The sequence below is a fragment of the Engystomops pustulosus genome, chromosome 9, assembly GCF_040894005.1.
Source record: "Engystomops pustulosus chromosome 9, aEngPut4.maternal, whole genome shotgun sequence".
NCBI lineage: Eukaryota > Metazoa > Chordata > Amphibia > Anura > Leptodactylidae > Engystomops > Engystomops pustulosus.
In genome coordinates, this window is record NC_092419.1 from 102,154,568 (window position 1) to 102,181,231 (window position 26,664).

At 46.8% G+C, this 26,664-nt stretch overlaps 3 protein-coding genes across 9 annotated transcripts; 1 reads left to right on the plus strand and 2 right to left on the minus strand.

Moving 5' to 3' along the window:
• Nucleotides 1-1,381: 1,381 nt before the first annotated feature.
• TAFAZZIN (tafazzin, phospholipid-lysophospholipid transacylase) lies at nt 1,382-5,986 on the minus strand. Of its 3 annotated transcripts, none has more exons than XM_072124943.1 (11): nt 5,849-5,986; nt 4,998-5,131; nt 4,283-4,411; nt 4,092-4,137; nt 3,912-3,997; nt 3,462-3,542; nt 3,327-3,368; nt 3,172-3,234; nt 2,839-2,891; nt 2,579-2,656; nt 1,382-1,992 (listed from the first exon to the last, which is right to left on the minus strand). In XM_072124943.1, exons 2-11 carry the CDS (start codon nt 5,104-5,106, stop codon nt 1,891-1,893), a joined length of 789 nt encoding a protein of 262 aa, XP_071981044.1. In that variant the 5' UTR covers nt 5,107-5,131; nt 5,849-5,986; the 3' UTR covers nt 1,382-1,890. The 3 variants fall into 3 exon arrangements, with proteins under 3 accessions (XP_071981044.1, XP_071981045.1, XP_071981046.1); XM_072124944.1 differs by lacking the exon at nt 5,849-5,986 and adding an exon at nt 5,607-5,745; XM_072124945.1 differs by lacking the exon at nt 5,849-5,986 and adding an exon at nt 5,401-5,589.
• Nucleotides 5,987-8,690: 2,704 nt separating this feature from the next.
• On the minus strand, nt 8,691-15,742 carry LOC140077637 (mitochondrial carnitine/acylcarnitine carrier protein-like). 2 transcript variants are annotated; one of them, XM_072124950.1, is made up of 9 exons: nt 15,221-15,742; nt 14,238-14,330; nt 10,798-10,925; nt 10,597-10,687; nt 10,315-10,432; nt 10,058-10,130; nt 9,798-9,907; nt 9,434-9,555; nt 8,695-9,261 (listed from the first exon to the last, which is right to left on the minus strand). In XM_072124950.1, the coding sequence occupies exons 1-9, from the start codon at nt 15,329-15,331 to the stop codon at nt 9,199-9,201; spliced, it is 909 nt and encodes a 302-aa protein (XP_071981051.1). In that variant the 5' UTR covers nt 15,332-15,742; the 3' UTR covers nt 8,695-9,198. The 2 variants fall into 2 exon arrangements, with proteins under 2 accessions (XP_071981052.1, XP_071981051.1); XM_072124951.1 differs by lacking the exons at nt 14,238-14,330; nt 15,221-15,742 and adding an exon at nt 11,028-11,128 and having other exon boundaries at nt 8,691-9,261; nt 10,775-10,925.
• LOC140077636 (deoxyribonuclease gamma-like) lies at nt 11,512-26,297 on the plus strand. Of its 4 annotated transcripts, none has more exons than XM_072124947.1 (10): nt 11,512-12,022; nt 15,737-15,889; nt 15,985-16,073; nt 16,153-16,233; nt 17,846-17,958; nt 18,104-18,216; nt 18,702-18,859; nt 19,401-19,491; nt 19,582-19,687; nt 22,214-22,524. In XM_072124947.1, exons 1-10 carry the CDS (start codon nt 11,846-11,848, stop codon nt 22,228-22,230), a joined length of 1,098 nt encoding a protein of 365 aa, XP_071981048.1. In that variant the 5' UTR covers nt 11,512-11,845; the 3' UTR covers nt 22,231-22,524. The 4 variants fall into 4 exon arrangements, 3 of the variants coding, with proteins under 3 accessions (XP_071981048.1, XP_071981047.1, XP_071981049.1); XR_011849803.1 differs by having other exon boundaries at nt 11,513-12,022; nt 19,582-19,843; XM_072124948.1 differs by lacking the exons at nt 11,512-12,022; nt 15,737-15,889; nt 15,985-16,073; ... (4 more) ...; nt 19,401-19,491; nt 19,582-19,687 and adding exons at nt 19,711-19,843; nt 23,047-23,188; nt 23,269-23,357; ... (4 more) ...; nt 25,526-25,622; nt 26,175-26,297 and having other exon boundaries at nt 22,214-22,528.
• Nucleotides 26,298-26,664: the final 367 nt, after the last annotated feature.

The following is a 26,664-nucleotide window of genomic DNA, read 5'->3' on the forward strand; positions in this document are numbered from 1 at the left end:
TGTGAACACGTCCCTAGCTGTGCGAATGGTCACATAATACCATGTACACCCTTCCTCGCTTCCATCGTGGTTATATCTCTGATCCAATGTGATCGGCCATGTTTCACCAAGACACTGTTCACACATATCAATTTAGTGCCACGTCCCACGCACAGCAGTAAATAATGTTACAGAAATGTGGAGAATTAGCCCCAAATATATGACAAAGCATCTTATCCCTGACACAATGACATCAGAAACCCAGAGGAAGAGCCTCGGAGTGCGGCATCGCTGGATCTAAAGCGCCATCATATTCCACAGTGCTGTACAAATCATGAGTCACATATACAAACAAAATCAGATTTTAAAGATTATTAACACGGCCATATGAAATAGGAGCGAGGACTCACAAGAGCTTACAGTCTATGTGCAGGAAGGGGGGGGGGGGAGGCAAAGGAGGTGTAGTAAATAGTATGGGAGTGTACACCGTTACTGAACACAGCGCCAGGGAATCTCCAGGACACATGGGAGCGCAGGATATACCCCAGCGCTGTGCTCAGCAATTTCCAACACTCCCATAGTATCAAATGGAGCGAAAAGACACACACTTAACCTTTAGCTCTAGCCATTTTCCGAATTGCCTGTGATCCCAGCAGTCAGACCCACATGATCAGCTTGTTAAACAGTGGATAGCAGATAACATGCAAACTTATAATCCCTTTAAGTTGCCCATACACATCAGGCCCCTATGCACCGCCTGTATCATGTCCCTGACTATACTGCATGATTTATAGCACTGGACTCTGTATGGATCACTGAGGCTCCTCATCTTCCTGGACCTATGGTGTGGAGGGATAGCTGGGAATCCTCCATGCACATCACATGCTGAGGTCAAATCAGTGGCTTAGGCAGTGTCACATCTAATCCTCAGCAGACAGGTTTTTACATCTAGTCATGTGTTTCCCCACAAACCTTGGCTTCTCCACCAGGAAATACAAACCATCTTCTCCAGTCACAACATGGAAATGAAAGTGCAAGTGGTCTATGAGGTAACATGACAGGAGGTCCAACATGCAGCCCCATGGATCATGACCACAGCGGTGTCCAGATGAATGGGCCAGTGGTGCCTTTGTAAGAGTCCCTATAAGAACCCCTATAAGAACCCCATCTGCATCAGTCCCAGAGTACATGTTACATGATGTTATATTACTTCCTATTGGACTGCAATTAATGCTGAAATCCATTCTTAGGATATCAAAGGGATCGTCCAGCAATAGAAATACAAAGTTGCAACCGCTCGTGACACGGACCCAGGTGCCATTACCTGGCACAACCCACAGACAGCGGTGACGCTGTGTGGGGAAGCGTTACTCTCTTGTAAGAACTCTCAACACAAAAGAAATGGAAAAGAAATGTAATCTTTATTGGAAAGACAGCTACAGAAAAATCGACAGTATAAAACGGTTTCGGTAGCCATTGTGCATTCCGACAGCACCAGTACGACCCATTTCATTACAATAAATAAAAGGCAGAAGGGAAGACTCCAGGAATGGAACGAGCAGTGCAATGGGTACAGACCCCTCCTCACAACTCCATGAGGCATTAAAATCGGAAAACCTGAAATCATCCAGCTTAAAAATGGTTAAAATCCAGCACAGCACAGGTCAATGGGTGTGGGGGTTAGTGACCCCGTGCCCTCACCGTGCGGCATGTAACTAATAGAACTTCATGTAAAGTCTCCTTCATGTAACCTAGCAGCAGTTTTAAGGCGCAAGCGCCAATGTACGTGTATAATAACCTGGTGGGGCGAGATCGCCCTCAACTCCAAGGGCTCGGGATGGATTCTAAAAGATAGGAAGGCATCTGGTGTGTGGACGGGATCTCCGGGTCGCGCTCTTTGGTCGCACCTCGTCACCTCTGCTCTTTAAAACTCTGGTGCAGATTCTCGGCCTCGGACTTCAGCTTGTGGAACTCCTCCTGGATGTAGTCTGTGATGGCTTTCCTCATCTCTACCTGCAGAGGACAATAACCCTGAGAATAAAGGGGCTGCGGGGTGGGATCAGTGCGGTGCTACCACCAATATTTACAGTGAGCCACTACCTGCCAGGGTACTGCTGTACGGCCCCATGTACCCCAATGGGCAACTGAGTAGTAGCATGGAGCAGAAATAACTGGGCCAGTCTTAACTTTCAGGGTGCGGTCACATGGTGCGTTTTGAATGAGTTTTAAAACCCATGCGTTATAACGCGTTTACCATGCGTCTGGCTGATGTGAATCAGTTTTTCTTTATTTCTGTAAGTGTAAGCAGCTGTAAAAGTGTAAACGCACCAAGTGACTGCACTCTCAATGTAATCCCCTACAGTGCGGGCCTCAATCAAGAAAACAGGGGTTCCACTCCCTCTTATTAATGAAAAAGTAGGTGAAGCAACTAGCCCCTTTATTCACTGTGTATGGAACTGCCATAGGTTCATAGGTCAGTAACCCTTTAACCCATAGTGACGTAAAAGTGACTATACAGTCCAGGCTCGACTCTCAGTGATAACATGTCCTTGAAGAAGGAGTCCGTGTGTAACTGGATATGTAAATACTAGGTGCTTACAGGCGTCCTGTGCTCAGCTCTCAACTTCTCCACCACAGCCGCAGTGCTGAACGGGCTCCCAACCAGCACAGTCACCTTCTGCAGGGGCAAAGGAGAAATGGAGTCAGTGACTGATCAATGCTATAGAAGAAACATTTACAGTCAATACAGGAGTGTGATGTATTCCTTCCAAAGATGATCAGTAAATAATACAAGAAAGAGCAGCAATGAACATACAATTTCTTAGCCAATATCAGAGAAATTATGAAGAAGCCACCTACCTGTCCCCACCGCGGTACATACGGTGGATCATTTGGAAGCACATCATTCATTCCTGGGGTACAAGAGGGAGAAATTACTGTCCATTATATACATGCATTGTTCTATCTTCCAGGAAAACAAACAAGCAAAAAAAAAAGCTAAAACTCCCAGCAAGCCTAACATTGGGGTGTCAATAGGGCCCTCGACAGAGCCAAGCTTCAGATGATATGAATTGATCAAACAATTAAATCAACAGCCTGATTGTGCTCTCCCACACAAAAGAGTTTGGACCCCGCTAAATACATGAAGTTGTTAGTTTTACAGTTATGTCCAGCGTAGGAGTAAGTACTTACCGACATGCCAGAGAGGGAGAATGACAGGGCTCAGGGTACACTCAGATATTAAACGTCCAATGCCTAAAGACAAAAGGGGGGCAGGTATAAGTACATGTGTAATATCTACCAAACCCCAATCTGTTTCATACTATTTCCACCCAATGATCACCTACCCCACTTCAGCCTCATCACATCTGGGGTCATGTTAACTTTTCCTAAAAGGGAAAAAAAAAAAGCTCAGTCTTAGTAGATTGTGACTACACAGTAGATCAGGAATACCTTGTATAAAGTAATGGAGGAGTCATTACCTTCAGGAAACATGTGCACCCACTCCCCATTGTTCAGGCGCTCCAGGATAAAGTCCATCCCCTTCTGATATACCCCGTCTCCTGCAAAACCAGAAGAAAAAGGTGAATGGGATGTATAAATCATGCACATCAGATCACCTTTTTCCATAAGACGTACATATAAAATAACACTGTATGGTATCTAAAGGAAAAAAGGAAAGTTTCAATTCACTGACAGCAAACAGAATAGACCATTTTGATGGAGCCGGATGTTTGGCTTAAAGGGCTTCTACCACCAGGATGAAGAACTTTATGCAAATGAGACTGATGGGCTCCAGGCTGCATAGTTTTTAATGGAACCTGAAGCCCCTCAGGCTCATTTGCATACCATACTTCATCCTGACAGTAGATGTCCTTTAATGACTCCAAAGACCTGATTAGAAAGGGATGTGACTTTTTTTTAGCACTGACCTCGGCACACCGGCACACACTTGCCCATACTGAAGAACCAGGAGTGCACTTCTTTTGTAAAACATATATCAGCAGCAGTGGGAGTCCTAGGAGAGGGGGACACAAAACATTTCAATGAAAAGAAACAGGATATAAACAGTTATCTCTATATTAGTGATAATATATGACGAAAACACGCACCATCGCATTGTCCTCAGGTTCCATAGATGCCTAAACTTCAGAATACCTGGAATACAGGAAAAAAAATGAACTGTGACCTTTATTTTAGGACAATAGTTCCCAGTCCAGTTGTTACAAAACTACAATTTATTGACTGCCACAGTTGGACCAGCACCGGTTAGGGACCCCTCCTCTATGACATTGCTCCTTACCCCACAGGTGAGGATCGTCCATACAGGACTGGTGGTTGCAGATGGTGATAAGTGGAGTGTCCGGCTGCCGCTTCTCGATCAGATCATATAAAACCTCTTTGTTGTGCACCCGCAGACTATTCATGTACTCTGTAAGATGAAGTCATTTTAGAGATCAATGCAGGGGCATCAAGGTTGTGAGAGGTGTTAAGACAATCTTATAATTCAGGGCCTGGGTCCTATGAATCCAGCATTGGACTAACCTACTGGATTAGTGTGATTAACCTTTGGACTGTGGGCCTGAATGCTAGTGCATACATAGCCTAATATACTTATTTCTAAGCCAGTGCTATGCAGTCCAATCTCTCCTGATCCTTGTACACTACAACTCTCAGCATGCCCCAACTGGTTGACACCTGGGTAAATACTGCTGCATGTCAGGTAGAAAGCCTATACCTGACAGCCACCAAGTTACAACCACATGTACAATGTATGCAAGTCTCTGCAAATGCCCATATCCAAAGTTAGATACCTATGGCCCCCGATCTAACATCAGATTATGGGGGGGTCTGATGCCCGCTGCTCCAGGCTCCATCCATTCTACAGCTGATCAGTGCTGGGTCTTCACCTATTACTATCCTTTGAGACCACCTTCTATAACCCCTGGCAGACTCTTTGTAACCCTCAGAGTGGGAGTTGTAGTTCTACAACAGGTATGTAAAGGTGATATACTTACTGGTCCATACCCAGCTGTAAGTGCCAACCAGCCCGGTGATCACTGTACTTGTAACATGCCGAAATACATGCGACTTAACGGGGAACGGCCAGCTCACCACCAGCGGCATCTTACCAACATAGGTCTGCAGAGATCTGGAAAAGCAACAAGAGAAGATGTTATAATAATCTATAATGTGGGGCACTGAATATTACAGAATCCGTGGCTGGTGCTCTGCAGGTTTACAGTAACAGTTTCATCACATAAAACCCAGTAGTGACGGCACTACCCAAACAAATCCTAGAAAACAAAGACCACCACGACAAAAACAAGGCCACAGTCACCCAGCTTTCTCTAGGTCTGCATTGACTGTAGGGGTTGGGGGTGCAGAGTCTTGGGCGCCTGGGAAAGTTGGGTGACAAACCTGTGAGAGCTGTAATGGATGCATTATGATTTAGCACCCAGCTTTCCCAGGATCAGATATAGTGACAAGGTTTAAGTCACTTTTGCATGGTGTAAGTTCCCATGAGACATATAATTGTCTGTGATGGAGATTATTTCTGAGGTCAAATCCCAAATTTGATCTTCGTTTTGCCATAAACCCAGTTATTCCACATCCGCCGCACGAACCCCCATCTCCTCCGGGGAAGCTTTTCAGGAAAGCCCGAGGCTTCGGCCTAGTACAGCGGCACGGGCAGCCTCTGGCTTCACTGCCGGCTACAGACACCGGACGTTTCCCCGGGTCTCCACCTCGTGTGGTGACGTGATGACGGGTGGAGGCTGTCACCAACACCGAAGCCGAGCACAGATGGGGGGCCGGGGATGTGGAAGTCCTGGGGGCCGCCATCTTGGATGTATCCTTCCCCACTCACCTGGGAGGCAGCGGAGTGTGAGGGAGGCTTCATTCAGACGAGTCCTTCACTAGTTTCTTATGTCACCCTGCAGCCCCGGCACCGCTCACTAGATGGAGCTCGTGCCCACAACATGGCGGCCCCAGGCCCCGACATCAGCCCTGCCCTGCAAATTACACCATTTACACCAAGACCTCTGCATGCTGTCACTGAATGAAAACACACACCGTGTGCACCTGTCCTGTGCACAGCTGAAGGTTTGTTACAGTGTGCAATTCTAAAGGCATCTATGGCATTCAGGCTTCACACTATACAGATTATGTGTGTTGTATGATGTGTAATATCAGCTGTGTACATATATACATGTAATAATCATGTCTCCCCTTTATTACAGTCTGTCCATCCCCACAGGAACAGCTACCGAGCCGTGCAGAGCCAGGACCTGTCTGTGATGGAGGACTGCTGCAGCGTGATCACAACTTTCCCCTATAGCCGTGCAAACGATAAGCAAAAGTCCCATAGCTGCTTTTTTCCCACTGATTAGGGGTCCATGGAAAACATTTTTAGAGGATCAGTAGAAAAAACTTAAAGGCAACCTGTCATCAGATATAGGTCTAATAAACCACTACCAATATGTTATCTAGCAGCCCCAGATCATGTTTCTTTCATGGCCCAGCGTGCCTCCATCACCCAGAAAATCAAATTTGAAGTGAGATGTAAATCGGTTTTATAAAGTCAAGCAGGCGGAGAGTTTAACACTGAAGTCAAGCTCTCCCTGCCTAAAAACGCCTCCTCTCCTGTGATGGACATCATGCATCGGACTTCAGGAGATTTGGTTAGTGATGTGTCTGGATGTCGGACCATCAATTACAATGGCGGGGCTTTCTGAGGAAGAGAGAGCTTGACTTCAGTGTTTAAATCTCTGCCTCCTTGGCTTTCTGCAACCAGCTTACATCTCACTTCAAAGTTGATTATGTGGATGCTGCCACCTCAGTGGGTCATGGAAGAAATGTGATCTGGAATGTGTTCAGCTGCTTGACAGTATACTGGAAGTGGTTTATTAGGTCAATTTCTGCTGACAGGTTCCCTTTAAGTATGAAAAAGAATGGTTGAGAAAGGGACCAGTGAAAATCATCGATGTGCAGAAAAAAAAAACGGATTGTGCCCTTATTCTAAGGTTCGGGTCATCACCCATAGACGTCATTGTAAAAAAGAAAACTTAAAAAAAACTGTGTGGATGCGTCAGGAATAGTAACAGGATCATTATTTTATTTTCAGCACTGAGCAATTTATACACAAAAAAAAATGCATTGTCTATGTGATTGTCTGTGGATTTTCAGCACAATTTTACGCGCAGATTTTGGTGCTGAAAATCTGTAATGCGGTAGCGTATAAGTGAATGTGATTTGCGTATTTTTCAGCACGGAAATTGTTGCTCAATGCATAAAATAATGATCATGTTACTTCTCTTGTGCGTTCTCGCTTCTGTCTTTTTTTACACTGAAGTCTATGGGACAGTGAAAATCTTCATGAAATCTGTTTTCATGGAAAATCTTTAAAAAAAAAAAAAACGCAAGGCTAAATGGACAAATCTGCATAAAAAAAAGGCTCAGAAAAAAAAACATGGTAATTGGATGCAAATTTTCATACAGATTTTTTGCATGACAATCTACCACCAGGATGAAGGATTGTAAACCAAGCACACTGACATACTTGTGTGTGCCCCCTCTGGCAGGATCTGCTCTTATTTAGGGTCTATTCACACGTGGTATGCCCACCGTGTGCTGGAGAGGAGGAGGAGGAGGTGACCCCTCCTCCCTCCATAGAAAACAGCAAGCTCTATCTTTTTGTGGTGTGGGGCCTGGATCCCCGCCGTACCGCTATTGCCATCTATGGGGATGTACATGCGGCCGCAAATTTGCGCCCGCATATACGTCCCCGCAGACGGCCATGTGAATTTACCCTTAAAGGGAACCTGTCACCAGGGACCTAATTTTCACTAAATACAGGTTGCAGAAGCCCTTACAGCTGTACTGCACATCTGTCTTTCTGCCTTTGCAGAATATTGCATTACAATATAATTGTGAATTGTCTGTTATAACTTACCTTGGATCCTGACAGAATCCTTTGTGTAGTCCTAGGGGTTGGGCTTTGATTTCAATGCATTTGAAAAACAACATGTGACTTGTCTGTACTTCAGGCTGCCTCCATCTTTGTGCTCCTGTACATCTCTTCCCTCTCCTACTGATGTCAGCTCACCAGGCTGTGACCTCTGTTAAGGAGCAGGAGGAGGAGCTGTACAGGAGCACAAAGATGGGGGCAGCCTGCAGTACAGACAACTCACATGTTGTTTTTTGAAATGCATAAAAATCAAAGCAGAACCCCTGGAACTACACAGAGGACTATGTCAGGGTGCAAGGTAAGTTATAACACACAATAATATTATAATGCAAATGCTTAGAAAAAGCAGAAAGACATATTTGCACTGCAGCTGTAATGGGCTTTTGCAACCTGTCTTTAGTGGAAATTAGATCCCTGGTGACAGGTTCCCTTTAAGCTTCCTATGCCCTTGTTTTTAAGAAAGAAAGGCTTTAAAATTATGCAAAAATGAGCTTGTTGGGCTCTAGACTCTGGTTTGCCTGCAAAAGCAAGTAAGGCCTCATCCGCAGGTTAGGGCCTGGATAGGGCTTTGTTCCTTCATGGGAAAACCCCTTTAACACCTATGGAGCCCAGAGCCCCTTGGGCTCATTTGCATAATTTTAAAAGCCTTTATAAAAAAAAAAAACACGGCATAAAAAGCTGATTAGCAAAATGACCCCCGAGTACCAGACAGTATACAATCTATAGAACTCGGGGAATATTACAAAATGATTTTATTACAATTTATTGAGTGAACCGCACGTTCTTTGGTCTAGACTTTTTTGGGGGAGCTCCACTATCAAAGATGATGTTGGGGGTTTCACAGTGACAGGGGTCCAATGTTGAGATTTACTTGGGTTCTGTAGATTCAAAGGCATCTGCTCCCAAGGGTTCTAGGAGTTGTACATATCCACAGGTCACGTAGGGGCTTTCTCTGGGTGCTCCATATTCACAGAACTTCACTCTTGAGGTTCCTTAGGGGGGTTGTTCTGTGTCAGAGCTCTGGTTTTGGGAGGGGGGGGGTGTTCTGTGTTAGAGCTCTGGTGTTGGGGGGGGGGCTGTTCTGTGTTAGAGCTCTGGTGTTGGGGGGGGGGGCTGTTCTGTGTTAGAGCTCTGGTGTTGAGGTGCTGTGCTGGGGTCTATGTTTTGTTAGAGAGCTGGAATGAAGGTTTTTAGGATGCTTCACAGTTCGTGTTTTGGGGTGCTGCACAGTATTGAACACTACTAGGGTGTCATCCATCCGGGAACAGCCAATTTAGGAACTTCATAGATACCTCAAATCCGAGGAAACAAGCCTGAAATAAAAGAAGATAAGAAGTGGCTCAGTGGGGAACCAGCAGGGGAGTCCCCCCAACCCCACACTCCCCTCTCTGCCCCCCACACTCCCCTCTCTGCCCCCCACACTGACTTGCATTATATAATTACATTATATAATAGACTCTGTCTATATATAGACTCTGTACTCACGGCGTTGGCTGGGAAGGCTCGTAACATGGCAGCTGTGAATCCCTTGTACAGACCTCGGGGTCCCTCATCTCTCAGGACTTCCCTGAAAACATCTGCGACTCTCCTGTATCTGCTCTCCGGGGCTGGAATCAGACGGTAAGTGGTTAAAAATCTAAGTAAACCAGTTTGTGAACTAAGAGGCTAGAGATAAATAGAACCAATATAGAGAAATTCTCTATTCACTGGTTTTAAGAGCTCCGCTTGCTGTCAGTTCATTGAAAGGAGACTTCCCCCAGCTGAGGGTTTGTTACAATTGCATCCAGTCTAACAGTCCTAATTTCCAAATGTACTGAAGTGATAGAAGAGTGTGGATGGAGTTACTCACCTGTCTGGAAGCGTGACTTGAGCACATCCATAGGAATGGCTACTATCCAGTTGCAGATGCCGGCCACCCCTCCGGCGAGCAGAATCCGGGCGACACTGAGGTCACTGACTCTGCGGAGGACGGTAAGGGGCTTAGTACAGAGCTTTGACATCTCGATCCATCATAGGGCAGCATAATCCTTTAAGCCCCTTCTGCACTAAGTAGATAGCGCCACCTAGTGGTCAGTATATCAGTGTGGTATCCACAACGTCACAACTCACCTTCCTCCGTGTGGTGTCATCTTCTCCTTCATTAACTCATAACTCATGAAATACACGCCGGTAGCCGGGATATCTGGTGGAGAAGAGGATATTCTTGTAAGCTCGGCTCCAGATGGGGGCGCCATTGTTACAGCACCTCCATTCCCGGTGTCAGGTTAGACCTCCATGAACATAAAGCCATAGAAGAATGTGACCAGATGGGAATAACCGCAGCACATCTAGAAAAGCCCATTATCTATGTGTGAGGCGGTAGTTACCTCTCAGGAGGGTGAGTACTGTACCCCTGTACAAGCTGCGGAGGCCCATCTCCTGAAACAGCTGCCTGGCACAATCTACAGGCCCCGAAAATCTCTTCTGTGCGCTGTTCGCTTGAGCCTTAGGATGAGAAGAAGGTACTGAGCACATAGTCCAGAGCTGTGCTGGTGCAACACTACAACTCCCAGCATGCCCGGAGAGTCATAGGCATAGAGGGCATGCTGGGTTTTGTAGTTCTGCAGCAGCTGTTGAGCCTTCATTCCTCTATAACGTGTGGACATTACCTGCAGCAGGCACTTGATCCTTTCGGCAGGGACCACAATGATGGCGGTGCACAGTCCTGACAGACCCCCCGCTATGAAGACCTGGTGCGCCCTGCAGGGTATAATAAGTTATTGCATCACACATGGCCGTGGAGGGGCTCTGGCATAATACATAGACCATCCACATGTGACCTCTCACCTCATAGACATGTGACCTCTCACCTCAGCTTCTCCTGTGGATGAGTCTGCTGTAGCTTCTTCCCAAGGCTGAAGCCAAAAAACGTCATTGCCATTATAGGGGTGACTCCTGCCAGGGGGGCTCCCATCCCTTTGTAGAGACCCCATAGTCCCTAAGGGGGGAAATAACAATGCATGGATTATTAGAGAATTAGTATGGGAAAACATGGAAAAATGGATCGGAGCGTGTACATTCCTGGATGTAATGACGTTACCTTCACTGTGCACATTACCACCGAGCTTCACATGGTGTTTATTAGGATTCATTATGGCTGCGGGATTGGCTCAGTGGTCATGTGCACAATGTGCGGGATTGGCTCAGTGGTCATGTGCACAATGTGCGGGATTGGCTCAGTGGTCATGTGCACAATGTGCGGGACTGGCTCAGTGGTCCTGTGTACAATGTGCGGGACTGGCTCAGTGGTCCTGTGTACAATGTGCAGGACTGGCTCAGTGGTCCTGTGTACAATGTGCAGGACTGGCTCAGTGGTCCTGTGTACAATGTGCAGGATTTTCTCAGTGGTCCTGTGCACAATGTATGTGCAGTTTCCGCATCTGGAAATCGGGGGCTGGTGCAGGGTTATCACAAGATTTCCAATTCCTAGACTGTATCTAAGTATCGGATACTTGTGTATCAGTGTGACCGTTATACATACACAACATGTTGCAACTATATTGGTTTCCTGTAAACTTCCTGTAACAAACCACAGTCCTGGATCTCTGCCTTTAGGTTGTCGGCTGTGTCTCTCTGTCTCTCTCTCTGTGTCTCTCTCTGTGTCTCTCTCTGTGTCTCTCTCTCTGTCTCTTTCTCTGTCTGTCTCTCTCTGTGTCTCTCTCTCTGTCTCTTTCTCTGTCTGTCTCTCTCTCGGTCTCTCTCTGTCTGTCTCTGTCTCTCTGTCTGTGTCTCTCTCTCTGTCTTTCTCTCTCTCTCGGTCTTTCTCGTTCTCTGTCTATCTCTCTCTGTCTCTCTCTCTCTTGTCTCTGTCTCTCTCTCGGTCTCTGTCTGTCTCTGTCTCTCTCTGTCCCTCTCTGCATGGGACCTGGATTACTACATGATCCATATGTGGACATGACATCCCACCTCTTCCTGCTTCACATTAGATCCGCCCTGTGTCACAGCCGCTGGTCTGGGATGGGGGGGCCTCTTCTTATTACCCCTCCCAGTGACTCATATTCGGATAAGAGAGGGAGCGGAGCCCGGGATATGGAGGTGAGGTGCAGGAAGCCTGCAGATACATTGTTACTGTCCGGCTTCCTAGGTTTGGGGTTTGTAGATCTAATAGTATAATGTTACTGGGTGACTCTACTGCGGGTGTTCTCAGCAGCTTATACGTGCAGATATTTATAGGGTGCAGGAAAAGATGCCACCTGTGCCACCGGGAAGGGGCAGAAACCCTGAAATCTGTGCAAATTTTCTGAGATCATGACTTCTGCCTGAGGATTACTTTTGGCTGAATGTACATGAAAGCCAGAATTTGTAGTATGAAAAGACCGCAGAACCCAGACCAGCGCTATAGTCTCTTCACTTCTCACCGAGAACAACGCCACTCATACCACAGTGGCTGTGCTTGGTATTACACTAGAATAGGACTGAACTATGAATAGAGCTTCATGGCTACATCAGGTCACTGGGTGTCAGACTCCTGACAATCTATTATTGATCACCTATGCTAAGAATAAGGGGTGAGTGTTTTAAACGTGGAATATCCCTTTAAGCTGGCTATAGTCTAAAAGATGACTGTTCTTTCTGTGGTGCTAATGCAGGCCGTATGGCTCAATCTGCACTCCAGCTATTTCTCAGTGTCCCCGATACACTTTCATTTATAGCCTGGCTGAGTGTGCATGTGCGCAGGATAGGTAGAGAGGAGGATCCGCTGCCAGACACTAAGGTCAAATCTGAAGGCACAGATTATGTAGTGTGTACGACCACTGACATTTATGAGCCAAAGGAAGTGGCCATATTGGATGTGTATTTGTAGAATGATGGAACCGGATCACTGCCCGCTATCATCATACAGTACGTGGGCGGCTGCTCCGCCGTGTCACTGGTGCCATCTGCTCCTCTTTGGGCTTGTGCATTTTCTTGTCGGGATAACTGACCCTCTCTTCTGGGAAGGGGTAGAGGCTATATTAGGGTCAGGAGCAACAGAACTGTTATACAAATTATCACTTATATACAGGGTCTGGCTTACACTCATCCAGCTAGTCCTCCGCATAATTCATAGATTCATGGTCAGACTTAAAGGGCACCTACCACCACGAATCTACCTATAAAGGTAGATCGGGTGGTAGGTGGATGTATGGGACGTGAGGATAGCCCTTTTTAAAGCTAATCCCCGCTAGCGTACCATAAACTTTATTGCGCTAATATGTTAATTTAATTAAGCGACTACCGGGGCGTGGAGTAGCCGGATACGAGGCTACACGGCGCGGCTACTCCACGCCCCAGTAGCTGCTTTCCCCCGCCTACCCTGTGACCTACCCCGAGAAGCCGGAGTTCTGCGCATGCGCAGTAACTCCGGCCAAGATGCGCGATCTCGGGAACGTATGGGATGTATCCTTCCGGATGAACTTTACCTGTTCCGTCAGGTGTTCCCTTCCAGTTGTGGATGTATTTTGGCCTAATGAAGACGCTTCTTTGGTGTTGAAGTGCGTAGCCCCATTTATATACCAAATAAATGAACCCTCATCTCCATTTTCCCTGCCGTCGCCTCTATTTTATCTATTGTACAGCACGTCAGCCTTGCTCTGCCCCTCCTATCATTATTATATAATAATTATTATACACTGGGACCTCCCAGCCTTGGGGCTAGACGCAGCAGAACGTTACTCCCACCGCTTCAGCTAGTTGGCACTATTGCATGTTTTTAGGTGCCGGGTCCACAAATATCTCTCTGGTTCTTTTCTGCTATAACTTATTCAGGGTCTGATTGGGACCACCCTACTAATAAGAATAGGGATGGCTTGTGCCCGGTGTGAATGGTGGCTGTGCAGACCTATGTTACAAGGAGCTTATGTTTGTTGTGATCCCAGCAGTCAGACCCCCTCCTATCAGGCACTATATGGATTTCATCATGTGAAGGCATATTATTTCCAAATACCACAGCATTATGGACATGGGGGTCCAATCTCTGAGAACCTTAACAATACCGAGATAGTTATGGGGCTGCATTACTAAACGAGTACTGAGGTCACATCACTCTCCGGATCAGTGGGGAGTAGATTTCTTCCTGTAGTATAATGCACATCTAGTATGGGATCTGTACATGATAACACAAGGCCGTGTACCTGGTGTCTCTCCACGCCTGGTGCTGGATTGTGAAATGTCCTGCTCCGAGGGCAGTCCCCGGTCAGTTTAGCCATTACTCATCCTCTGACCCCTCTTTCTAGGCTGCAGCGGGTCAGTCGGCTTTGGATACACTCACCTGTCGGGAGACGATTTTGCGGAAGCAGTCCATAGTGTTATTATACTGAAGCGCGCGTCCTCCGACAGCCGGGGCCTGGATCTGTAGATTCACCTGGAGACGCAGGTATCACAGTATTACACCATAGCTCGGTCCACACACCAGGGACCCCCCACCAACTCCCTGACACAGTCTTGTTAAGGGAATTTCTTTGTTTGTTTTCCAATATTGACTCTGCAGATTTTAAGGAATGTTACCCCAGGAGCGAGATCCAATATCCATCAATGTATAATGGAAAGTTCTGCAACTTTGGAAACCTTTAGGGACGTTTTCTGGATCTCTGTTTGCTTACAGATCTACATTGGAGATAACACGGATCTCCTAGTTTGTTACAATGTATCGGGGCATCGAGAATGTATCAGAGATTTTGCAGAAAAGATCTAGTTGTAGTAAACCCTGAATTCTACTGCGTATTAGGCCTTCGACGTAAAAACTTTAAATGTCTATTTTCACAAACTTTGCAGAATTTTAAGGCAAACGGAAGAAGCTCTTTCAATACGTAACATGTTTAATGAGAAGGTATTCTGATCGCGTATCTCATAGACCATGTATATATATATATATATATATATGGTATATAGGAGAGATAGTAACCCCCCCTCTTTGGTCAGAGTTGGCTGCTGAATGACTGATAATAGTACAGCAGACACTCCCAGATCTGAGACTGGAGATAACACATAACGTCTCTATAGGTATCCGTGCTCCCTATATCCCATCAGCATAAGAATATGCGGAGATCTGTGGATATTACTATACACCGGAGCAGATTTCTATAGCTGCTTCATTCATTTGTTGTGATCAATGTCCCAGTTATAACCTGCTGATTCATAGGGGTCTTATCTCCTATAACCTATTCAGTACTAGAATACCCCTTTAATGACACAGTGACATCCCCTTTATTACTCTATTTACCCCATCCCATCTTGAAGACGGGCAGCACTCACCTTGACTGTATCCATGGGTTGTCCGGCCAGGGTGAGGCACACTCCTCCCATACCTCCGGACACAAAATACTTGATGTATGCCAGCGGGCGAGCTCCATAGTCAGAGGACATGTGTGTGTGGCTGCAGTGACCTCCTGCGGGCGTTGTGTCTCTGGCGCTGGGTGTAGCCTGTAGACACCACACCAAGAAGATGCTGATAGTGGGAATGTGTGAGGAAGAGTCCAGCTGGTAAGACTTGTGGCTGTATGTAGGGATAGATAGAGGAGTGTGTAGTGTAGTAGCAGCAGTGCTGTCACAGGCAGTGTCACGTCAGTGGCAGTGAGGTCCCTGGGATATGTTGGCACGCTCATGCACAGCTCTTGCCAGGCAGGGTAAAGTCTACGATTGAAACAACACAATTTATATTATTGTATAATCTAAAACCGTCCAACATCCTGAAAAGTTCTATTACAGAGCGTTGTCCCCCACTATGTGGTCTATTATATATTATAATCATCTCCAGCCTCTGTCTTCCAGGGATACCAGACGATCATGTTCGGCTTCTTCCACCTCCTCACCCTTTGCACCCTGGGGTCATACGTGACGCCATTCAGGATCTGCGCCTTTAATGGCCAACACTTCGGAGAGAAGAAAGTCGCCAATGATGAAATCCTTAATGTCGTGGTAAAGGTAAGAAGGGAACAAAGACATGAGATTTACCAGGTAGCGATACTCTGCGGCTCCGTTACTTGGTGCCTGATTCCCTGTTATCTGTCCCGGTGAAGATCGTGCAGCGATGTGACATCTGTCTTCTTCAGGAAGTGCACGATCCTAAAGGAACCGTAGTGTCCAAGCTCATGTCTGTCCTCAACAGGTGAGACCTTCTATATCTATATCGTAGGTAAGAATCCGGAAAAGTCAGTCTGGTATCAACCCTGTTCTTCTCCTTACAGACCAAAGGACGAATTCTTAGCAGTGAGCAGCCCCCCCCTCGGGCGCAAGTCCTACACCGAGCAATATGTCTTCATATACAAGTCAGTGTTGTAATCCCTTCCCCCACTCATGTATTCTTCACAGGCCATAATAGGATTGGACATGTTGAAATCCAGTCGCCCAATTTTTCATTTCTACTCTCACCAATGGTTATTAGGGACACCCCCAGTCATTAGGGTGATGAGACATTTCTCCAAAATTCTTTTATTCAAAGTATATTGTCAGCTTAAAGGAAATCTACCATTTGTAGACTTGAGAATGCTGTAGCTGCACTGAGGCAGAAACATATCTTGTTTAATCCCTGAACCGAGCGGTTTTGCTCAAAAAACTATTATAAAATTCAGGACCTTGGGAAAGCTGGGTGTAGACTGGCTGCTGTGTTTCACAGAGCTTCCTGAACCGTCCAGACGGGACTAATCAACCTGAGCTGGACGACTTATACACAGCAGCTGGGGGATGGTGCAGCCATTGATTACTTCTGCCTGTCAGGGACAACACAGGGATGACATGTTCTCGGCTTTTGCTGGGCTGGACAAGACTGGAGCAGTAATTGGGTTGAAGAAAAGCGCCGGGGCAGCCACGGGAGCGACAGAGCCTCATTATCATAATTTTATAATTATTTCATCAGCAAAACCACTCGGATCAGGGATTAAACAAGATATGTTTCTGCATCAGTGTAGCTGCAGCATTTTCAAGTATGTTTGGCTCATAATGCATCAAATCAAATGGTAGATTTCCTTTAAATGATCAGTAATATTAAAATAATATTTGCATCAATCTATAGTACAAGTGACTACTGGAAACTGTTGGGGGACGTATATACGGCCGCAAGCTTGCGGCCGTATATATGTCCCACATAGGCCGGCAATTGGCCCACGGAGCTGTACGATACAGCACACATGCGGCACCGTACTGTTCCGTGCCCGGAGAAAAGATAGGACATGTCCTATCTTTCCCTGTATTATGGTGCCATGCGCCATGTATCTCTATGGAAAGGGGCGGGAGCAAGCAGCACTCACCCCCTCCTCCTCCCCCGAGCGCCGAGGTGTGCCCGCTGAATGGCGGGCACACGTTTGTGTGAATGTAGCCTAATATAGGTTATCAGAGATATGTGCCTCCATCACTGCTCTATTCTGGAGCTCACCAAGGATTCATGTTACATAGTAGTCTATGGAGAGGGCAGGAGTCACAGCAGCTAGGTCTCCTTCCCCAGGGTCTGGAGTTCACCGAGGATTCATGTTACATAGTAGTCTATGGAGAGGGCAGGAGTCACAGCAGCTAGGTCTCCTTCCCCAGGGTCTGGAGCTCACCGAGGATTCATGTTACATAGTAGTCTATGGAGAGGGCAGGAGTCACAGCAGCTAGGTCTCCTTCCCCAGGGTCTGGAGCTCACCGAGGATTCACATTACATAGTAGTCTATGGAGAGGGCAGGAGTCACAGCAGCTAGGTCTCCTTCCCCAGGGTCTGGAGCTCACCGAGGATTCATGTTACATAGTAGTCTATGGAGAGGGCAGGAGTCACAGCAGCTAGGTCTCCTTCCCCAGGGTCTGGAGCTCACCAGGGATTCACATTACATAGTGGTCTATGGAGAGGGGTGGAGTCACGGAGCCTTAAGTAGAGATAAATAATAGCTCATCCTTATACTCCTGTAGGTCATTCATGGTCACAGTAAGAGATCAGTACAAGTATGAAGATAACGATACATCCGCTCCGGACGTGTTCGCTCGAGAACCTTACATCGTTCGCTTTGCTCTGGAGTTGACAGGTCAGTGATCGGGATGATGATCAGTCGTGTATTTTTCTTTGGTCTTTTTGTACTTCTGTAGTTTAATACACTTCACCACCTCCAGGCGTCGCTCTTCTCAGGGGGAGATTTTAACCATTGATTGTTTTGAGGCTTCTCTCTGCAGCCCTCCCGGATCTGGTTATCATCCCGCAGCACACAGAACCAGAGAAAGCCGGGACCGAGCTGGAGGCTCTTTACGACGTCTTCACAGAGGTCCGGAGGCGCTGGAGATGTAAGGTGCGGCCACCCATGTTGGGTCCATCACTTGGGGTCTGGATGTTGGGGAGCTTCTGATTACCCCAGGAGGTTTTTCAGATTTTTGGAAGACCCCCTACATATAAGAGCTCCATATGTACATTGTATGTAGTGGCGGTGATGTAGAGGGTAGAGCCGTGTCCACACCATATATTAGAGCTGCTACTCTGCTACAATGGTTGGGATTATAGTGTATGGCCTTGCTAGCAGGAGGTTCCAGGACAGGATATCCCTTTAACTCCGGTGCTGGAGACGTCTGCGTATTAAAGTGCATAGGAGAGGGAATCTTTCCCTCATTAGAAGGATTATGAACGATTAGTAGATGTAATGACCTCGCTGCAGGGTTGTGACAATGTTTCAGTGTGACGCTCAGTGTCCTTGTAGTGTATGATGTCCCTCATTGATCCCACTGCTCGGTGCCATGTTGTTTCCATTGTATCAGTAGGATTAATCTTTACTCTGTACAGAACGTCGTGTTAATGGGAGACTTCAACGCCGGCTGCAAGTATCTGTCCAAGAAGAAGACCAAGTCTCTCCGATTATCTAAAGATCCTGACTTCCAGTGGCTGATAAGTGACGGCACCGACACCACCGTGAAGGAGAGCACCAGCTGCGCCTATGACAGGTGACGGGGTCTCGTACACGCCTTCCAGAATTACTCAAAGGGGGTCTCTAGTTTAGAAACCTATATTCAGATACTATTCAAAACCCTATGGGGGAGATTCATTATGAGAGGGCACAAGCATCTCCCCCTGACCGCTGCGCCATAGAGAGGGTGGGCACGGGAATAAGACACTTACATCTTCTGGAGATTCTCCAATATGGACACTACCTTTAATGATCTCCTTTATCCACAGCTCCAATGATAATGTGCTGAGGAGTGGTGGTCCTGCCAGTAGGACCCCTACTAATAATGAGGATGGGGGGTCCATTCATCTCAATGTAGGGACTAATGGGGTCAATCATGTCCTGCACCCCCTTAATTCTCTATGGCAATAACCAAGTGTTGTTATATTCGGCCATCACCAGCCGTCCCGGCTCAACCCGCTGCCTCATGGGACCCTTCTTGTAATCACCAGGGGTCTCAGCAGTCACAACCCCATTAATCATCTTGGTTCCCCCCTTAAGGAACCATTATTAGATATCTCTCTCTCTCTCTCCTTTAGGATTGTGATTTATGGTGAGGAATTAAGAAATTTGGTGAAATCGGCTGGAATCTACAACTTCACAAAAGAGCTGCGTCTCAGTGAGGCAGAGGTATGGGGGGGGGGGGGGCTGTAATGGCCTGTACCCCTATAGTCTCATATGGATAACATACTGATCCTGTCTTTTTGTATCCCCCCCTAGGCCCTGAAAGTCAGTGACCATTACCCGGTGGAGATGGACCTGGGCGGCTGTCGGACCCTTCTTCCATCTCTTATTCTCATCATCCTCAGCCTCTCGTCCTCCTGCGGTATAAGGAGCCTCCTATAAGTCTTGATACAAGTTACTGTACCCCTGGGGTTCCCTGTCGTAGCAGCAGTGTACTGGGGCTGGCCCCACAGCTCATATATATACCATGCAGAGTGTGTATATATACAGAACGGAGGGTGCTGTGTACACAAAACGAGTAAGGAAAATAGGGGTTTTATAACCTCGGCATTACAGGACTGGATCCTGAGGGCCTGACCTCTATGATTGTGTCTCCTGTCATTTGTAGACCCCCCTAGCACTCTTTGTCATGTTTTGTGGCTCTTCATAGGTCGGACATTGACTCACAGGGCAGCCGCCTCCTTCAGCTCCCTTTTTCTCTTGTAGCCATGATTTACCTGCCCATAACATCTCAGTCACCCGCAGGTCGTGACCCTGTCCTGAGGCCTAAGTGACCCCCACTGTGCCTTCTTGTGACAGCGAGTATGAGTTCACCCTAACTCTTGCCCTATGCTGACCCCTCTGTACTGTGAGGTGACACCACTCAGGGATAATTATGTTACATATCATTAAAGGGTTTTTATAGGAAAGACATTATTCCCATCTCCACAAAGGAGAAACATCTGATTGGCAGAACCAATCATCTCCCCTATAAGGCTCAGGATTTCTGGACATCTACCACCAGGATGAAGGATTGTAAACCAAGCACTGACATACTGGTGTGTGCCCCCGCTGCATGAACTGCTCTCCATTTAGCTTCTTAAATCCAGTTTTGATTAGTTTTTTTACAAAAAAAGGCTTTACAAATTATGCAAATGAGCCTGAGGGGTTCTGGGCTCCATTGGTGTTAATGGAGCCCCACGGGCTTATTTGCATAATTTTAAAGCCTTTTTTCTTAGAACAAGGGCAAAGGAAGCTTAAGGGAAAGCAAATCCAGCACAGGGGGCACACACTAGTATGTCAGTGCTTGGTTTACAATCCTTCATCCTGGTGATAGATGTCCTTTAAAATTGGTTATTCCCAACAATGGGGCACATTTACTGACCTGTCTGATGAAGTTCCCTGAAAGTGCATTGTCCAACGAAAATGCCCAATCTGCTGCGATTCACTAAGATTGTGCGCCCGATATCCTGCATGTGTCGCTTCCCCGCTCAGATCCGCCGGAGTTCTTCTTCCCGGTGCATGTAAGTGCATTGCGTTGCGACACAATTTGAAAGTTGAATCCCGCGCTCATTCCAAATCAGTCAGATTGTCCGATAGCACGCCCCCCATTGTGCGACACAATCCCAGCAGAGACCCCTGTTAAATACCTGTCACAACCGCGCAATCCCCAAAAATTACGGAAAGTCTGATGAAAGTGCGATCCGCGATCCTTAGTAAATAAGCCCCAATGTGTATTACATTGCTGTGCCACTAGATGGCGATGTGTTCCTGTAGTGTGATGCCCTCTGGTGGTAAAAACAGAAAATACGATGATCATGTAAGATACAATGTGGGGATTTTATCAGTGTAAGGCTATATTCACACAAACGTATGGGGAACGTATATATGTGGCCGACTTATATATACAACGGGAGCGGTACATGTCGTATCTGTCTCCGGAATACGGCGATCACCTCCTCCTCCTCTCTCCTGGCACTGCCATGGGCCCACTACGGTACGACGGGCAGCGGCAGTGTGAATATAGCCTAATAATAATAATAATAATCCTTTATGTATATAGTGCCTACAGATTACGCAGCGCTGCACAGAACTTGCCAAATCGGTCCCTGTCCCCATGGGGCTCACAATCTAATCACCTACCAGTATGTTTTGTATTGTAAATATTTCTGCACTTTGCTTTGGATCTATGATTAATTTTTTTTTTAAAGTGACCGGATACAACAATAAATATTTTTAGAATACATTTGTGCTGTGTCCCTTCTTATGGCTTGTCCTGGTCACTGGGATCCAGTTCTGCTCAGGGGTTTGATGGATCCTGAATTTGCATTACATGATTTCTTCCATCTCCCGACAAGCACCTCTCCCCTTATAAAGGCGGCCATACTAAGGACTGAACCCGTATACATTGGGGGTGCATGACGTTCTCCCTGCTACTGTGCAGAGCATTGCCCTATTTCCAGGAGGAATAACAGATGAATGATACAATATCTTCTCCTAATATTCCACATGGTAAGACGGCTCAGGAAAGGTCTTCTTTTAGGTCAGTGCAATGGGCCCCGATTTATCTCTATTAAACCTTATAGACAACCAATGGCTCCGGCTTTTATTGGGGAATGGGAATAACATGTCCTCCCATCTGACTTATACAGCGACACAACCTCCTGTACACAGATGCAGGGCCGGAAAACTGGGCATTTGCCCAGGGCCCCCTGTCCTGTCCAGGGCCCCTCCTGATATACTATACTGAATGTGACTGTTCATAAAAGTTTTACTTTGGGGCCCCACTTTGTCTAAAACCGGCCCTGCAGAGATGTCCTGATACATTACAGTAAGAGATGTAACGATGATGATGGTCACAGGACGGGCCCCATGTATGAGGCACATTGTCCATTCTCTTCTGTTCCAGAGCCAGGACCCTGCTGAGCGAGCACTGACACAGCAGCCTCCACATTGTGTGTGACTTATAACACTCCGCTGCTCCCCATCCCTCATGCCTGTCCTGCGTCGTCCTCCTCTGAGGTCTCCGCGTATCTGATACTCTCTGTCATCTATTGAACAAGAACCTGGTGTTCAACCTCCTTGACCGTGAAGAAGCTTGTGCCACCTCCACTACAGACATAGAAAGGGGTCCACACCAAAGCCCCCCAGGACCACTATTCTTCTCGATGATACGATTTTGATGGACCTTGCCCCCCTTGGTCGGATCCCACAGAACAATCAGGTAAGTGGCATCTCCTAGGTGCATGACCTTCTGTCTATACGCGATGGACCTGTATGATACTGATACATTGGGGGGGATTTACTAATTTTGGCGCAAGCACGACTGTAGGCATCGGAGATCAGTCCCCGGATGTATTAAAATGGCGCACAGCTGTTAGTAATTAATGGGTAGACGGTAATCAGTCGTGCGCCATAAAAATGCCAACATCAATGAGATATGCGCCAAAATCTTACATGGACTGCGCCTTAATTTTGCTCTCTGACCATGTTTTTCCTGGTCTATTGTGCGCCAAAAAATGCCGACAAAATACACATAAATGTGACGGATAATGTGGAAAAGTTAGGCCACGCCCACTTGCGGCAAAAAAAGACAGAGGAGTTGGGATAGTCGGAAACATCTGTTCTTTCTGGCGCAAACTCATTCTAAATGATCCGCAACAATTCTGCGCCCCAAAAAATTAAAATCTCTGCATTTTTAGGTGCAGATACGATAATACATGTCCCCCATTGTGTCCTCAGCGTCGTGATGAGACCCCACGTCCTGCTCCCGCTCCTCCTGTGCCTTCAGGCCTCGGCCGCCTTCAAGATCTGCGCTTTCAATATTAAGAGTTTTGGAGAAGCCAAAGCATCTAATAAGAAGATAATGGGTGTCCTGGTGAAGGTGGGTGACCCGCGGACCACACAATATCCTGGAACCTCGGATCTGCTACATTGTAATATCATCTCTCACGTCGTCTATAGATTCTTTCTCGCTGCGATATCAGCGTCATCCAAGAGGTGAGAGACTCCAAGGGAGAAGCCATTCCTGCGCTTGTGCATGAGCTCAACAGGTAATGATGGGAGTTATTGTCCTGATGAGTAGATCAATGAAGCTGATGTAGTGGTAGGAGATGACGCGGCTCACGTCTTATTGTAGATGGCACAGCGGCCACCGCTACCAGCACGTGGAGAGTAAGAGACTGGGGAGGAACAGCTACAAGGAGCAGTACGTCTTCATCTACAGGTACACTTTTACATCCATGGCCGGATTAAGAGTGGTGGGGGCCCCGGGGCTCGAGCCCCAGGAGCCCCTCCTTTAATCCGGCCCTGGGTACATCCGTCACCTGTCCATCACTACGGGTCCCCTATACTGACATCTTGTTACACTATAGGTCGGACACGGTGAAGGTGATGGACTGGTATCAGTATGTGGAGGATCATCCGGAGCACCCAGAAGCCTTCGCTAGGGAGCCCTTCGCCGTCCGCTTCCACTCGCCCACTACAGGTGATATATGCGACTCTAGTGATGGAGCCTTCATGTCACTCGCACAATAACTTCTCACTTTCTGCAGCTGTCAAAGACTTTGCCCTGATGTCTCAGCACACGTGTCCGAGCCGAGCGGCCACAGAGATCAACAGGCTCCTGCAGGTCATGCTGGAGGTCAAGGGTCGCTGGAAGATTCAGGTGGGTCCAAAGCAAAGCTGATGCGTATGTACAGGGGCACTTACCTCTAGTGTAACCTAACGGAGCATCGTAAATGTCTTCTATGAACAGTCCTGATAGTTTATAACACTTGGTTTTAGGGATTAGACATTGGACCCCCTCATGTTCTTTTTAGAATTCATTCCTTTATGTTAAGTCTCATTTACTCATATAAAAAAATCATCTCCTTTCAAAGTCATGTGACAATGACCAGAGAAGAGTCAAGATAGAAGCTGCAGGGGGGAGTGCCAACTCAGACACACTTATCTTCTGTTCTATAGCACCTAAAAACATGCTGCTGGTGTCATGTTAAAGATAAGTATCTTATCTTTTAGATCACATCAGGCTTGTGGAATTGTAGCTACCAAACCAGATATACAGACAGTAAAAATATAGAATATGACCTGCAGATAAAGATTCAGCTCCTATTTCTTTAACTCCATGTATATCCTGTTCTATAGATCACAAAACCACAAGCCTTAAAGGAAATCTACCAACAAATCCATCCTGATAAACCAGGGGCACTCGCTCATAGGTCCAGGCACCGTGACTGTGGTATCTTCTTATATTGGTTATCCATGTCCTCCTTCCTTCGAAAATCAACTTTTATAATTATGCTAATGAGTCTGAAGGGATCTGGTGGATGTTTCCAGAGCCCCTCAGTGCTGTAGCTACACAGGCTGTTACAATGAGCATGTCTCCCATATTCACAGCCCACACCATGTAATAGCCTGTGAAGTTACAGCACGAAAGGGCTCCGTTAACACACCCAGAGCCCTTCAGTCTCATCAGTATAATTTTAAAGTTGATTTCGGAAGGAAGGGAAGCCATGGATTACAAATATAAGCAGATTCCCACAGTCATGGTGTCTGGATCTATGAATAATCATGCTGGATTTTGATGGTAGATTTCCTTTAAGTATTCTATAGCTGAAGCCAGTGACGCACCTGCTGCAGCCTCACAACATGACTCATCTCAGGTAAAATGTGAGATTTAGTTTTATAGATTTAAAAAAGAATGGGTGAGATTTCATATAAAGAGGGAATTCTAGAAACGACATTTCATCCCCCTACCTAAGGGGTGAGCAGTTTAATAGGGTTACAGCTGGTGACTCTCCTATTAAAGGGGTGACCCTGCTAGTAATACTAATCTGAAGGCCACGCAGTAGGGGATAAGTGACTGATCATTGGGGTCAGGTACAAGTCTCTTCTATCAGACGATCCCCTACTCTGTGGATCAGGGAATAAGTAAAGTTTTGGTGACAACCCCTTTAATTACCTCCCCCCCCCCCCCCCATTACATCAGAGTCTTATGCTCCTGGGAGATCTGAACGCGGCTTGTGGTTACGTTACGGCTGAGGATTGGCGCAAGATTCAGCTCCGGAGCGGCGACTCCTTCCATTGGCTGATCGGTGACCAGGACGATACGACGGTGAAGCAGAAGACGCACTGCGCCTATGACCGGTAATACCCAACACGCAGACGCGTCATCTGTATGGACAATAGGGATAAGTAACTGTGCTTCTCTCTCCTCAAGAATCGTGGTGCACGGTGAGGAACTTCTTAAAGGGATTGTCCCGGGTTCTGCAAAACCATTCAACTTCAAGAAAAAACTTGGTTTATCGGAAGAGGAGGTAAGACTGGTCTAATATCAAACCCCCCCCCCCCCCCCTGTGTAGCCTATGGGGTCATATAGGGCCTCATTCACACAGTCCATGCAAAATACTGACTCCATCTCATCTGTCATGAGAACAATCCCTTTAAGGGACTTCCTGATGGTAGATTTTTTTTAGGAATACTCTCATGTGTCTGTGGTCATCTTATATTTGTCATCCATGGCCTCCTTCCTTTTATAATTATGCTAATAAGCCTGAAGGGTTCCTGGGGGCAGTTCCAGAGCCTCTCTGAGCTGTTAGACCACCTCCCCAATAAAATTAACACTTTGGGAGGGGGAAATACTCCATGCACACTAACAGCCTATGAAGCTGCAGCACAGAGGGGCTCTGGTAAACCCCCCCCCCCTCCACAGGGTCATTAACATAAATGTAAAAGTTGATTGTTAGAGGGGAAGGAGGAAATGGATAACAAATATAAGATGATGACCACAATCGCAGGGCCAGGATCTATGAGTAATGTCCCTGCATTATCAGGATGAAATGTAATGGTGGATTTCCTCTCACTCTCAGGCTCTGGAGGTGAGTGACCATTATCCAGTGGAAGTGAACCTGCGGCCTGACCCTCGCCTGGACAGAGAGCTGTGATCATACTGATATTATACTGTACATCTAATAAATGATTCTTAAGATGAAGGGTCGAATCCATAACAGAGGGACACACACAAGACAATGGGGGCTATAAGACTGGGGGCTACACACAACCTGCGGGGATTATGTTATGTGTGATATCGCACAGGTTCGGCTACATCAATGTTTTTCAGCATAAACACCAGGAAAGCTGCTGCCATACTGGAGGGGAAGCATCATTGCTCCGAGCCCATGATAGTCTATGGGCCCTGCTACGTGTAGGCTCTGGTAGGTCCATATCCCTGGACATCAATGTTCACTCCTGCTGTTGGGTTGTGGGTACATTAGGGTTGGGTTAGGATGTAAGGACAATTTGGGAGTTGAAAAAAATTTTTTTTTTTTTTTTTTTTTTTGGGGGGGGGGGGGGATGTGT

Excerpts from the sequence above, each read along its gene's own strand:
- TAFAZZIN (XM_072124943.1), bottom strand. The coding sequence starts at position 5,106 with ATGCCGCTGGTGGTGAGCTGGCCGTTCCCCGTTAAGTCGCATGTATTT. Across the intron at positions 3,543-3,911 it reads GTGTGTGCCGGTGTGCCGAG|GAGACGGGGTATATCAGAAG; the intron begins GTCAGTGCTAAA and ends CTGGTTTTGCAG. Across the intron at positions 2,892-3,171 it reads TCTCCCTCTCTGGCATGTCG|GAATGAATGATGTGCTTCCA; the intron begins GTAAGTACTTAC and ends CTTGTACCCCAG.
- LOC140077636 (XM_072124946.1), top strand. The coding sequence starts at position 11,846 with ATGGGACCTGGATTACTACATGATCCATATGTGGACATGACATCCCAC. Across the intron at positions 16,234-17,845 it reads CAATATGTCTTCATATACAA|GTCATTCATGGTCACAGTAA; the intron begins GTCAGTGTTGTA and ends ATACTCCTGTAG. Across the intron at positions 18,860-19,400 it reads ACCAGCTGCGCCTATGACAG|GATTGTGATTTATGGTGAGG; the intron begins GTGACGGGGTCT and ends TCTCTCCTTTAG.
- LOC140077637 (XM_072124950.1), bottom strand. The coding sequence starts at position 15,331 with ATGTCCTCTGACTATGGAGCTCGCCCGCTGGCATACATCAAGTATTTT. Across the intron at positions 9,908-10,057 it reads ATGACACCACACGGAGGAAG|AGTCAGTGACCTCAGTGTCG; the intron begins GTGAGTTGTGAC and ends CGTCCTCCGCAG. Across the intron at positions 9,556-9,797 it reads CAAGTCACGCTTCCAGACAG|CCCCGGAGAGCAGATACAGG; the intron begins GTGAGTAACTCC and ends GTCTGATTCCAG.